General features: G+C 45.5%; 1 protein-coding gene across 2 annotated transcripts; it reads right to left on the bottom strand.

The window, feature by feature from the left end:
• Positions 1 to 297: 297 nt before the first annotated feature.
• On the bottom strand, positions 298 to 11,688 carry TAL2 (TAL bHLH transcription factor 2). Of its 2 annotated transcripts, XM_049795290.1 has the most exons (3): positions 11,543 to 11,688; positions 3,470 to 3,731; positions 298 to 2,967 (listed from the first exon to the last, which is right to left on the bottom strand). In XM_049795290.1, exons 2-3 carry the CDS (start codon positions 3,511 to 3,513, stop codon positions 2,604 to 2,606), a joined length of 408 nt encoding a protein of 135 aa, XP_049651247.1. In that variant the 5' UTR covers positions 3,514 to 3,731; positions 11,543 to 11,688; the 3' UTR covers positions 298 to 2,603. The 2 variants fall into 2 exon arrangements, with proteins under 2 accessions (XP_049651247.1, XP_049651248.1); XM_049795291.1 differs by lacking the exon at positions 3,470 to 3,731.
• Between the last annotated feature and the right edge of the window lie 2,139 nt (positions 11,689 to 13,827).

Here is a 13,827-nt window from a genome sequence, read left to right as displayed (position 1 = left end):
AGTAGGGAGCTCCTAAATGGAAAGGAGAACAAAGAAAGTGCTGATATGAACCAAAGCAGTAACAAGAAGAGAAGCTTTTTAGGCTAGAAAATATAACAAGCATGTTACATTACAAAATTGCCAGGTTTTCTTACCCATTCCCTGGACAATAACTCTGCTCACAAAATATTTTGTCTTGCCTTGGTGACATTTCCTAGGATAGCAAGTGGCTGATAGAAAAAATAGCACCACCACACTTTACCAGTAAGTGCTCTGATTTACTTGGACTAATTCATCCTGCTGTAACTCCCAGCAAGTCAACAGAAATCTAGGAGGAGGACTTGGCTCATTACCTTTGAAGCACTGTGCAGAAGAGACTGTGACTCCATTCAGTAACATTAAAGGGGGCAGAGGCGGGGAGAAAGCAGTACTGATTCCACGAACCATGCAAAAGTCTTGGTGTGTTTCCACTGAGCTGGTCTCCAGTGCAGTCCTCAGCTCTGACAGCTCAGAAAAGCAGGGATAAGCAAACTGAAGATTAGCAGTGTTCGGAAAGCAAATGAAATCACCATGAACCCTTTAATTTTTATTTTTTTTTTCCTTTTGGTCAAACTCTGTCCACTAGCATGCCTGTACCTTACAGCACCAGCCCTGGATGGGGTAAGATGTGCTCCTGTCTGACCTTGGTCATTGTCAATGCACAGGACAGCCCAGTATGTGCTCAGCAGGAGCCAGCCCTGGCTTCTTTGGTGCACCTGGTAGTTGTTGAGGCTTTAAAAGGCAGCTCAGCTTTGAGTGCCAAATCCCTTCATGCAGAAGGCCTGTATGTGTTACATGCACAAACTCTATCTCTGCTTCCTGAGGGAAGCTCTTTGTCTCATGAATAAACAGTAACAGCCCAGGGACATGCCTTAGCGCATGGGAGCTCCATTTTTTCACCAGTGGTGAATAGTTGTCTTTTCTAAGCATTGACATGTACCTTGGTCCACATAGAAGTCAAAAGGACCTGTGTCAGTGGGATCAGGATCTGATGAGGAAGCAGTTCTACTTAAACCTGGTATCATTTTTTCTGTTGCTCTAGGCAGCTTTATAACTTGCATGAGCAGTCCAGACCTTTGCTGGCACAGGTTATAACTCAATCAGGAAATTAAATTGATTTGTGGGCAACAACCCACCTTTGTGAAAACTCTTTTCATCCTGCTTATCATCTAAACACCTACAGCATGGTGGTTGGCATTCCCTACAGGGAACTGACCCACCAAATCAAATGGGAAGACATTTACACCAATTTCTTCGTCCCTGCTCCATCAGCCCATTTGGAACAGTGTCCAGATGGAGGAACCTCAACTACAGCACTTGAAAGCGGGGATTTTAAAGGCAGTCAGCTGGGTATGCAGGCAGCATGCCCCTAGTCTTGACCATGGTCTTGGTACCCCACTTGGGGCGGACATCAATCCAACTTCACACAGCCTAGCATCACAGCACCAGGGTCTTACAGGTGACAGCAAGGATGTGTGCAGCTTGGTTCTGCCTCCCATGGCAGCAAAAGCAGGGCTGGTTCAGGAACTCAATTCCCAAGACCCATGATACACAGCACTGTGCTGAAGGGGCACCATGGTGTACCCATAGTGCATGCCCAGCACCTTCTGCCAGGCCCTGACATGCTTCAGCAGCTTCTGCACCCTGGCAGAGGAATGGGCACTACTCACTGGCACTTCCATGAAGGTTTTCACTGTGCATCATGGAGGCTTTTCTCCTGGCACCTCCCTCCCAAAACAAGTCCTTCCCCATTACTGCAGCAGTTGAAGGGCAAAGACATTTAGCCACCAACTTGTTTGGTGGGCTTTTAAGGCTGCTGCAGGGTAGCTGAACCGCTTCTTTCACATGCACACTGTGACTGCTGCAGAGGAGGTTTGCTCTGCCTACTGAACACACTGAAACTGATCTATGACTATGTCTTCTTTTATTTTAAATTAGCATTTCTGCTTTAACCTAATGTTCAAGTTTGTTTAATGCAGTTTGCTCTGACACTAGGGATCCCTCCAGTCTGATGGAGAAAGATGTAGCCAGCTTCAAGGGCTAGGACTTGTATTTTCCAAAAAAAGAATCAAGCTGGAAATAAGATTTACAAGCTCAAGAGCGAATGCAGTTAGCCTCTGGAACCACTGGGGGAGGACTGTGGCAAATATCACACGTCTCCAAATCTTTCACTACTGAGGCCAGATGTCTTTCTTGGACAAATTTGTGGGTGCAGTCATCATTCTTAAGCTCAGTAGTGTTTCCTTGAAATAGCATGGGAGAACAATCTCTTTCCCTACCAGAAACACTGGATGAATTTCTATGGCGTGATTTACAGAGGAGATCAGGGCAGAAGGCCCTTCTGGTTGGACTCTGCTGTGACAGTAGTGAGTCATTCCTAGTTCCCAGGGGCTGCAAGTTCTGTCTGGTCTTCCAGGTTGTTGGCTGACCAAGGATTTACTTTCTTATTAAATAAAAATGCATACCAAATAAACCAGTAATAAATATAACTAAATAATCACAATACATAGAGGAGCAACCCACAGATTTTGCAAAAAAGAGAGGGTCTATCAGACTAACACCAAGACTGCATGTCTCATTGTCTGCTAGGGAGATGATGTCTCTGACCAACACTCTACTATATTGCTGCTTGTGCCAGAAGAGGACACACCACAGTTTTCAATCAGTGTCAGCTCCTCCATGCTTTGCAAGCATGGGGCTTGCTGGAAGAACCCCAGGATGCTGCCCCGTGCCACCACTGCCGTCTGCTGCAGGCCTGGTTCCCCCAGGACCTTGACGAGGAAGTTGATGTATCTCATAGCTAACCGGAGTGTCTCATTCTTGCTCAGTTTTTTGTCTGGCGGGTGGGTGGGGATGAGTTTCCTCAGCTTGGCAAAGGCGCTGTTGACATTTTGCTGCCTCCATCGCTCCCTGGTGTTGGTGAAGATCTTCCTTGTCATTCTCAAGGTGCTACAAAGCAAAAGCAATAGTCAGTGAATGCTAAATACCCCTGGCTTTCACACAGACTGCTGCTATGGGGGCACTGTAACCTCTGGGCCAGTGGCGAGCACACAGTGGTGGTGCTAGGCATTTCTAATTTTTGCCCTCTGTGGCTGATGCCCTTATCCTGCATGTCCTGCACAGACATCCTGATCCTAATACCTAATGTCATGTTCCCATTCATAACCATGATCTTTCTTAATTATTGCAGCTGCAACCAGATGGCAGAGTCCAGTAAGGACTTCACAAAGGAGTAAATGGAGTTTAATTTCCTCATATAACCATGTGGTGCTGCTACACGCCAGGCTTCTCCAGGCTCCTGGGGGTTGCCCTGCAGCAGAATTCCCAATAGCCAAGGCATTAGTTGTCCCACTGGGCGGTGTGAGGGACACCCGGACACTTTTTAGGGGGGAAGGCAGGCAGGCAGGCCCAGGGCAGAACACATCCATGCTTTCCCAACCCCAATTCTCACCTTCTTGGGGGCTGCTTCCAGCTGGCCCAAGCTTGGCGACTCATGGCTGGAGCTAAGCCAGGTGGACTTTAATCATGGGCCTTCAGTGAGCAGACAGCCAACACTACAGACACGTGTGATTATGGTTATTACAGGAGACTTCTCCAAGGAAGCAACAGTCCGGTTCCCTGCCCAGCCCACACTGACTGCTCACTGCTGGTGGCAGAGAGTCTGCAGTCTGATCCATTCAGGTTTCTGCTTTAGCCTCTGAGAGCTGCCAAAACTAAGCCACAAGTGCCATGAGTGCAGGCTGCAGAAGGAAAGTACGATTCCTACAAAACATGCAGGCATGCCAGCAAAAGGTCTACGTAGGTGTTACCTGTCCACCCTGCCTCACAGAGCTGACCAGCAAAGGGAACCCAGTGTCCAGAGCAGAGCTGGCAATAGAAGAATGCTGTGCAAGGGGTGCACAGTAATTTTAAATGCCATTTACCAGAAAGGTTGTCAAAAGCTCTTGGGATTGCCCTAACCCTGCTCCCACCACCATTGGAAAGAATCTTCCCTTCTTTCCCACAGCCCTGCGGGAGATTTTCACTTCTCCATTTCTGAAGCTGCTCTTTATGCCAATGGCACACAGACAGTTGGAGCGGGGAAAAATTATCCGCAGCCACAAGACTAAAGGACAAATGTTTCCACTTACCCTCTTATGCATGTGAGAACCTCAGCTTTTTATAGTCATTGGCAAGAACATCCTTAGAGCAGTCACACAGGAGACTGGAGAGCAGGGGGGATAGCACCCTTCACGCCCAGAAAGAGGAAACTTTGGGGTCACAGCCCAGCTGTGATCCCGTGTCCATGTGAAGCAGCCTCATATCATGCAAGACACTCAGGGTTCACCAAAGTATGTAGTAATAGTCCAAGTGAATAAGGGAATCCCACTGTGACTCAGAAGTTAATTGGGGTGCACTGGCAGGGAGACAAGACATGCATGGAAGACAGAGAAGTTCCCTCCTAGCTCCTTCAAGTCCCAGTCCAGCACTCATTACAAATCACCAGGGAAACACAGTTACAGCATCGTAAATTATGTCAGAACCATGTTCAGAGACCTCGGTCAGAGATGCAGCTAATACAGATGCGCCCATGCATACTATATATGGCTACACTCATGCCACCCATACCTTGCAGGCTCCTCTTGGCCATAGCCTTTACAGAGCTAACACATTTCTATTTTGGTAGAAGTCTGAAATTACTGTCAGGCCTAGTTGTCTACTCTGCCTTTAGGGGACAAGAAAATTGTCTCATCAAAACGTCCTTGCTTCCTGAGATGCTCATTTAAAAAGGAAACCCTCATATTTCAGGTTCCTGAGAGTTTCTCTTTTTTTTTGTAGAGTTAAATTGAGACCCATTGCTTGATCCGAATAGGGATTGTATCCCTCTTTTTCTTTTTTTTTGCTATTCTTCTACTCCATGTATTACTTTTGGCTTTTGCTATGGGAACAAATCTACTTGGTACTTTGCACCTATGTGAAACAGCTAGCATGTACCTTTTTGGCAAGAATGCTGATGTATCAGTGGTACGGATTTTAAACACTGTCTTCCAGTGTTCCTCTGTACAGCAGCACATTCGCTCCCCAAGGCAAAACTTTTGCCTTTACAGTTTTATGCTTCCAAGCAGCTGCTTGGTTCCATGTGAAATTCAGAATGCCACCTGCTTCTCTTTCCCTCTCCCTCCCCCCCCCCCCCCCCCCCCCCCCCCCCCCCGTTTTTGGTGTGTGGGTTGTTTGGGTTTTTTTAAAGACAAAGGCAATTATTTTTTATAGCGTAGGGAAAGTTATTTGGGTTTCCTTATTTCTTCTAATGGGTTGGGTGAATTATATTTTGCCAGGCCTTTCAGTCTCTGCACTGTAATTCTGGTATGTGGGTCTGGGTTTGCTGGATGACTGTTTATATCTCAGCTACAAATACCAACTGAGGGTCTGCTCCTCTGCTACAGACAGTCCCCAGCACAGCACTCCAGCAAAGCAGGTTAACATCCGGCCCTGGTGCTGTGAACATGTCATCTTGTCCTGTTAGCAGTATTATTAGTGGAAAAATAACCCCAGCCTACTCATTCACACCACACTTTCTTTGTCTCTCTTCTCTTGCCTTTGGAAAAGACAATACTATGTCTATGGTCACAAGACTTGTCAGCAAACAGATGCCTTTGTGAGGCCAGCTCCTGTATTACACTTTAAAAATGTGTGTTTGCATTTCTGAGATTTATTCAAGATCAGCAAACAATGGCTCTTTCCCTCCCCCAGTGCCACCTCTTGCCCTAATAGCTCTACAGGAAGCTTCATTTCAGGTGTAATCTACCTCTGTACACCTCTCCACCTTAAATTCCTCTCTCCTTTTTCCCTTTACTGGCGCAGGTTTCCTGTTGTTGTGCTCAGAGTTTCAGCTAGAAACCTAAGAGAAAAACAAGCGTGGTCCAATCCTGCAGTAATTGTAATGTTTCAGCACAGCTTCTTTTCTTGTACGGTCCCCTACACATCCTTCGAGTTCTCTGTAACCACAGCACCTTCCAGTGTAAAATGCAGCCTGTTTACTACAAGGCATCTGATTTCCATTCCTTTTGTCTCATTCCATTCCTCCTCTTCCCTCTTTCTCTCCAGGCCTCCCCACCAAGCTTGGCTTTCAGTACGATATTACTTGCAGCTTCAGGTCTTTGCTAATGTTGCAAATCTGAGTAATGTATTCTTTAGCTTTCTCTGGTGCACTGTAAAAAATATATATTGTCTAGTGGCTGCATGCAGCTTATATCCCACTGGTCCCTTTTAAATCTGTTCAGAAATCGCCTGTTTGTACGTATCGTGGACAGACAAATTGCATTAACTTGCAAGCCTGGATTCTGTGCTTTCTGGTCACCTTCCCTAACCACAGATTAACAGCGCCACATTTAGCTGACAATAAAGAAACTCAGGAAGACAGCAGCTTAAATTCAAGAGGATTAATTCTGCTCTTAGGAAGGTAAATCTGGAAGGTTACACCATTTTCACTGGGTGAATTACTTTGAAGGGCAAAATGTTGCCACTGAGCACAGGATTTAACTCAGATCAAGAAGACATGTCCAGAGGTAGTGGGTAAGTGCAGTTTCATGAGCTAAGATCCACATCTGCAGTGTGTAAAGAGAACTGTGCAAAGAAATAACCTCAGCCCGGCAGTGAATCTGCTTCAACAGCCAGAAAGAGAAAAAACAAAACACCACCACCCACCAAACAGATAACTGAAGCTCTTTCCAGTCCCCTGCCTACCTCTTTGGAAAATATAAAAATAAGGTGGGAGGTGGGGTGTGTGTGGAATACTGGCTGTCATTAATGCAGCAGCAAGTGTCACCAGACAAAAGACTAAACAATAGAAAAGATGAAGATCTCTCCCTCGGTAGCAGCAGTTCTCACAGACTCTCTATGCAAAAGCCATTCAGGCAATTCAGGCGGCAGCAGCAGAGCAGCTTAGGCACAAAGCACCATCTCTGCTAGGACATTCCCTGGCAAATGGCCCCTGAGCCAGCACTTAATGTCTATGGGCTGGCAGGGGACTCACCAGGAGCCCAGCACTCCGTCATAGTTAGTGGGTTGCTATTAAATAAAGATCTTGGATGAGAAAGTTCCTCCCTCAAGTTATACCTTTGACCTCAGTGAAGTTAAATCCATGTTGAAACTGGCCACTGGAGACCTACTCCAGCAAATCTTAATCAGACAGCAGATGCCTGCTGCCAGCAAGAATTGGAGTGCTTCTAGGAAACCTGCAGTGCCACACCGTTACTCCATAGGGGAAACCTAGCGCCTGCTAAAATTGGTTATTTATTTAACACATTGCATTGGATTTTGTGAAGTCCCCTCAGCCCTTAAGTAAATGGCAACAGAAGAGCAGATGGTGCCTGTTTGCTGTATTAGGCAGGTGCTTGTGAGCCTGACCTACCCAAGGGAGCAAAGATTCCCCAGCTATCACTCCTTGCTGCTGTGTTTTGTTCACTTTGCATCAGTGTGATCTGGAGAAGAGGAGAAGGAGGAAGCTCATTGTTTCCTTCTTCAGTTTCATACAAGCCCCGGAGCATGGGACTCAGCTCTGTGCAGAGGGAAAGATTGAGCGTGGCTGTCACAAGACATTACACTGCCTATCCATAAAGCATGACCTTTTTTTCCTCACCCTTTACAAGGAATAAGCTCAAACTCTTTGCAGCTGAACCATGCTCTGTTTGCCGCATGGTTGCTTGGATTGCAAGGACTTCCTTTGGGTTGGGAGGGGAAGGAAGAGGAGAGGAGAAAATGCATTGCAGCTTGACAGCTTGGAAAAAGAGCAGCGCACCTCTAGGTACACCTCCCAGCTTTCCTCAGTCCCCTCTCTCCATTGCTGTCTCCCTGTATCTCAGCACTATACCCCTCCCCAAGTGCCTCCCACCTGAAATCCCACAGGTAGACTGGTCAACAAGGACACAGAGAGAGCGCACAGTGCAGTCAGCCAAACGAATGCTGGGCTGGCAATCAGGGAATTGAACTTCTGTCCTCATTCTGCTGTTCCTTTGCCTCAGGCAAATTCCCTTTTTATTTTCCTTTCCTGCATCTCTGTGTCCCTTCTGCCTGTAATAAGTTTGTCTCAGCTGCCAGGTTTGTGGAAAGGAAAGAAAGCATTTGTGTGTGTGTGTGTGTGTGTGTGTGTTAGAGCAGCCACCAGCACACAGTGGCCCAGCCTTGCTTGGCATTGGTAGGTGCTGTGTTTGTGTAATGAAAGACAAGACCCTCTCCCAGTTCTCACAGGGCAATTCCTCAAACCAGCAGTGAACTTCATTTTGTTTCAAATAAGATGTGGGAAGAGGATTTACTTCAGGAGTAAACAAGGGCTCCTTTCACCGCCTCATGCCTCTGTTGGGAGTGTTATCTGACAATCATGCCACAATACAAAGTACAGCAGAGCAGCAAAAATGCTGTAAAAACCAGTCAGCACTGACAGAGTGATTTACCTTTTTTAGAGTCTGTAAATCTGGGACAAAATGTACATAGTGGAATGTCTACTTCTGGGAGCCCTCCTGTCTAAGAGCAGCATTTACAGAAACACTCACAGCTACACTGCGCTCTCATTCAACCTTTAGAAAAAGGAAATTGTTGGAGCCTTCAAAAGCAACTGTGCAAAAGTCTTAGGCTTAAGTCAGCCTTCATGTTTGGGGATACTGGTCTATATGTGATCACAGTTTCAAAAGGCAAGTTTTTCACCTGACCCAGTGTTGCCTCTGGGTTGCTTAGCTTTGTTATCCGAATGCCTTCCTTCAGAGTGCAGAATCTTCAGTGGGGGAGAGAGCTCGCAACTTTCTGAGAAATCAGCCTAGCCTGTAGACTTCATAACCTGGACACCCTGGCATCGTGTTCCCTAAGGCTGTCTCAGGAAAGGTAGGCCTGTAAAGAATGGACTACCACCCAGCAGGCATTTGGGTGAGCAGAAAATATGTGGTTAAGAACTTACCAATAGTCATGAAGAGGTTTACTCTGCACATGGGAGTGGTTTTGGTTTTTTTCCTGTGGGTCCCCTCTTGTCAATGCTTTTTATGTTCCTTTGCAGTAAAGTCTATACCACAGCTCTGTGCAAAACAAAGAACCCACTCATGGGCTGCAACAGCTTTTGCTAAACAGACATCTAGTGTATTGGCATGGATGCAAAGCTGCCAGAAGGTTTAGCCTTTATTTGCTAAACTTGCATTTGTGTTATTTTCTGTTCAAGAAGATCTGAGGGTCTTTCATGGTAAAGTACTTCTCTGTCCTCCTGGTCCCTTCTCCAGTAAGGCCCTCTTGTGTCAAAGGCTGAACTACAGTTCCAGTGGGTTTCCTTTAAATACAGTCTCTGCCAAATTAACTTAACAAATACTACATACAGACACTATCCCTGTGCTTCAGGGTTAACACAGAGCAGAAAAACAGGTTGGTGGTCTTCCAGGAGTTCTTCTGGGACTCATTTTTTTCCAGACCCAGTGTGCAAAACCCTGTTCTACACAGATATTTGCTCCCACCTCGTTACAGCACTCATTCCTGCATACCTCTCTCTGCACCTGCCACTATGAGGCAGTGAGGTAGCTGTTAATAGCAGAAACACGTCCTTTTGCTTTAACTTCCTTGCCTTGCCTGCATATGTGGGAAAGTCCACATCCTCCTTACTGAAAGTCTGTTACATAAAGAAGGAGGGAGGACCAGATGCTGCATGTCTTAACAACTCAGCAAAGAGTGATCTGCAGCAGCTGACACTGTTATGGGAGTTGTTAGGAGCAGAGAAGGGAAAATCCAGTGCCATAAGGGACATTTGCATGAGGGGAATGTAGATCTTTTGTTGTTTGGATATAACCCCCAGAGAATATTTACTTTTGCAGTTTATCCAGGTCTGCTCTGAGGCTGATAGCAAATCTCTCTGTGACTTCAGCAAAAGCAAAACTGAAAGTTTGACAGCATCATGATAGTGGCATCCAGTGCCCTGACTTCCTACCAAACACAAGTTAAAACCAGTCTGCTGACCACCATGGCATCACCCCAGGAATTAATTGGGTCTGCTGTGTGTAAGACTAGAAGTCACCATAAGCATGGAGAAACATAACCACCACAGCAAATTGTAACTTCCAAAAGTGTGATAAAAACCACTGCAAGACAAGGACCATAGTCCTGTTTTCCCATAAATGTCATGCTGCTCTTTGGGGCTATGCCTGATAGAAAGATCAGTATGAAGATCATCCCTGCCTTAGCCACAGTCTTGTGAGCACCTACATTTAGTCACCAAGCCTCCTACCTGGCATGCTGACTCACTTAATTTCTTGGATCAGCTGCTTCTTTCACAACTACTTTGATGATTTATATAAAGAGGCAGTAAAAAACCCCCTGCATTTATTTTAGGGGTTTTTTTTGGAAACTATATAGAAATGTATGGTGGAAAAAGGTTCTAAAAATCAAATATCATCCTATACTGTTATGTGGAAATCAGGAAGGATTTCCTGATTTCCACATATCAGGATCAGGAGCTACTTCAGAAAAATGTTTGGTTTATTGTTTATTAACTTTCTCAGGCAAATATAGCTTTATGCAGAAGGCTACCACTGGAAATCTAAACATGTTCTAGATTGGCAGTTTCAAAAGTATTTTTACAAATCTGAGAGTTATTAATATTTACTAGCAGAAATGAAATTAATAAAATTGCTAAGCTTTTCCTCTCAAGTGAACTATTGAACTGAGCAAAATTCAAATGCCTACATATTTTATGTATGCATCAGCTGTATGACAGATGACCAATAAAGTAGTGGGGATATTTTTAAATATGTGAGGATTGGCATTTAAAACTGTTTCTTTATACCTTTACCTGCTGACACTGTCATAGGATTTCCACATAGCCTAGTGCATAAGCATACAGTAAAGTTTCACGAATGCATGGTTATCTGTGCTTTTGCAAATAATTTGTCTTAAATATCAGTCACCACTGGACAATTCTGTTAAGTTTTATTTCTAAACTCAGAGTCTATGATGCTCTGTGCAATCGTTTTGCACCAGTGCAATAATTCTGATTTACAGGACTTTGCAGTGGTATAAATGAGTTTGTCTAGTGTGTAATTATACAGTTATGATGTAAAAAAATCTAGGAATAGTAGGAACAGTGATTTTAAAATCACATTAGTTTGCTCCACATCTAAGCATCAACATTTCTTTCAAAAGTAGTAAAACCAATTAATAATTTCTCCTGGCATGAGGTCTGATTCACTGTGGATACTAAGAATTTGAAAAGTCCAGGCACAAAAATAGGGCTACACAGTTACTTTGTTTGATTAAATGTAGCCACCTTTAAGTGGCCGTTTCTGTAACTATTCTCTTTGTCAGATCAGGTGCCTTACTTTTAACTTTTTGGTGACAAGATTCAGAGGTGCCATAATAAGAAATAAAAATCCAGTGGATGTTAAAATGCTATTGCAGAAATTCCTTCCTTTAAGGATATTCCCTGCTCCGAGAGGAAACTTTGGCATTCCTAAGAAAGTTGCAAGATAAGCCCAAAAGAGGGGAGACAACGCTGTAAAGAGAAGAGGCCGTTGTCACTTACTTTTCTGGTCACAGGTTCTTGTGGCTCTTGAAACCTGGTCAGCAGGCACACGGACAGAAAAAAACGGATGTTTCCTATTTTTCCTTCCCAACTGCTCTCCCAGTGCCTGGCTGCAGAGCTCGTTCTTGCTGGAGTCAGCCTAGTGCTCGTCCTGGCTGCCTCATTTATAGAGTAGCAGGTCCTTTGTCTGGCGCGTGTCACCACTAGTCCTAGCAATCCAGGGAGCTTGTTTTGCATCTCCCAGGAGATTCTCTCTATCCTGCCTTTTCTCTTCTTACCACACGCCCGCTCCCCTTTTCTGGGGATGATATGGGGCAGTGGCTGAGACTATACTTACTAGCCTTAGAGCAACTCTGGCACCAACTCTGCACTTTTTGGGAAAGGATGGAACTGGCTCATGGCAAGAATCTAATTTTTCTCTTTTTTTTATTTCTTTGGGGGGAGGGATTTTTTTTATTATTATTTAATGTATTTAGTCAGCTCTGAGCTTGTAAATGTCTCCAGAGACAGAGATGCAGTGCTCATTCAAAAGCCAGCTTTAACATGACTCACTACTGTGGGACAGGATGGTGTGTTTATTGTATTCCTAAGGAGGAGATTCCCTCTCTGCTCTGACAGTAGGTGCGGTGAGGTCATGGGGGTGACCATGTGCTGACAAACCAGTCCTGCACTACCTTTTCTGGTGGAAGCTCCCTTTCACTCAGAGTCATGGCTAGCACCTTCTGCAGCTGGGAGGATGGGAGGACAGGAGGACAGCTGCTGCAGTCTCAGTGCTGCCCCAAGCCCCGTGCTGGCCCTCTGCCTGAGTCCGCGTGACAACAGGAGGCTGTGGGTGTGAATTTACTCATCTACCAGCTTGCCCTTCACTTCAGGGCCCATGCAGTGCACTAAGGTTAGGTTTAATTCATGCTTTTACAGCAAAGGTGAGCCAGCTCCATAACCCTGTGGCTAGGATGCAGGGTTGGTGAAACAGAGGCTTCTTTCCCCACTGCTGGGGTGGCCCCAAAACTTCCTCTCAGCTCAGGGGCAACAGGCAAGCAAGCTGAATTCTGACTGTAAAAAACCCAAAAAGTGCAGACTAACACCATTTCCATCAATGGAGGACACACATCTGTGTCTATGACACAGACTGATCCACCCAGCCCCCCCTCACCTGGGGTAACAGCTCTCTTCATATGTGAAACACTGGAATAGGTTGCCCAAAGGGATAGTAGATGCCCCATCCCTGGAAACATTCAAGGTCAGGTTGGACGGGGCTCTGAGCAACCTGATCTAGCTGAAGATGTCCCTGATCATTGCAGAGGGGTTGGACTAGATGATCTTTGGAGGTTTCTTCCAACCCAAATTGTTCTATGATTCTATGAAAATAGTCACAAAATTGCCCCAGGCACAAGCCAACAAGGGCATAACCTTGTTACAAACATACAAAGCCTTTGGGACCCATATGACCTTGTCTGCACCTCCATCCACTTCTCCATTAGGTGCTGGGAGTTTTCCTTTGCTTGGAGTTAAGAGTGAATAGGGAGAACAAGAGCAAGATACCTACTTATGCACTGGAAGCAACAGGATACTAAAAGGGAACAAGGGATAGGGAAGGAGAAGCCCCAGCTAATCATCCCACTGCAGTCATGGTACAGGAAAATGCCTGCATCCAGGATAAAGTAGCTTTAAGCACACTCCACCACTTTCCTCTGCCGAGCCCCAAGAAACCTCAGCTCTTACCCAGACCACCTCACCCAAAACAGCAAGCTGGCTAGGTAGAGCTCACCTACCAGGTTTTTAAAAGCACTGCAGATGTTTCAGTTAACATGATTGCCCCCATAAATATTAACAACCCAGCAGTGGAATGATGTGGTTGCTCTCCGATGAGGGCGAGTAGTTCCCCAGAGCTTGACTGAAGGTTCAGCCCTTTCACACGGTAAATTAACAGCAGCACTACAGCCTGAAAGCTGTGTCAACCGCTTCATTTAGCACAAGTGTTATGTTAAATAAAGGCCCTATTCCAGAGGGGCCTTTGGCCTCACAGAAGCCTAATTTCCATGTAATTTACATTGGAAAGTTGTGGAGTGCCCCTCCTCTCTGTTACTTCCTCCAACCCATTATTTACCCAAAATGTGCCCTGAGATGCTCCAGCCAGCATGCAGTGGTAGAGAAGAGAGCTTGCCAGTCCAGAAAGGGGAGGGAGATGAAGCTCTTTATCCCTAATTGCATGGATACTTCACTGCCTAGAGCTTTCAAAACTTGGCCAGATGAAGCACTATAAAATAAACAGCCAGGAAAGCATC

The sequence above is a fragment of the Accipiter gentilis genome, chromosome Z, assembly GCF_929443795.1.
Source record: "Accipiter gentilis chromosome Z, bAccGen1.1, whole genome shotgun sequence".
Lineage (NCBI taxonomy): Eukaryota > Metazoa > Chordata > Aves > Accipitriformes > Accipitridae > Astur > Astur gentilis.
The sequence above is the reverse complement of the archived record's forward strand: the minus strand, read 5'-3'. Positions and strand labels throughout refer to the sequence as shown.

Coding starts and splice junctions, on each gene's coding strand:
- TAL2 (XM_049795290.1), bottom strand. CDS start 3,513: ATGAGTCGCCAAGCTTGGGCCAGCTGGAAGCAGCCCCCAAGAAG. Junction 2,968..3,469: donor TGGAAGCAGCCCCCAAGAAG/GTGAGAATTGGG, acceptor TTTGCTTTGTAG/CACCTTGAGAATGACAAGGA.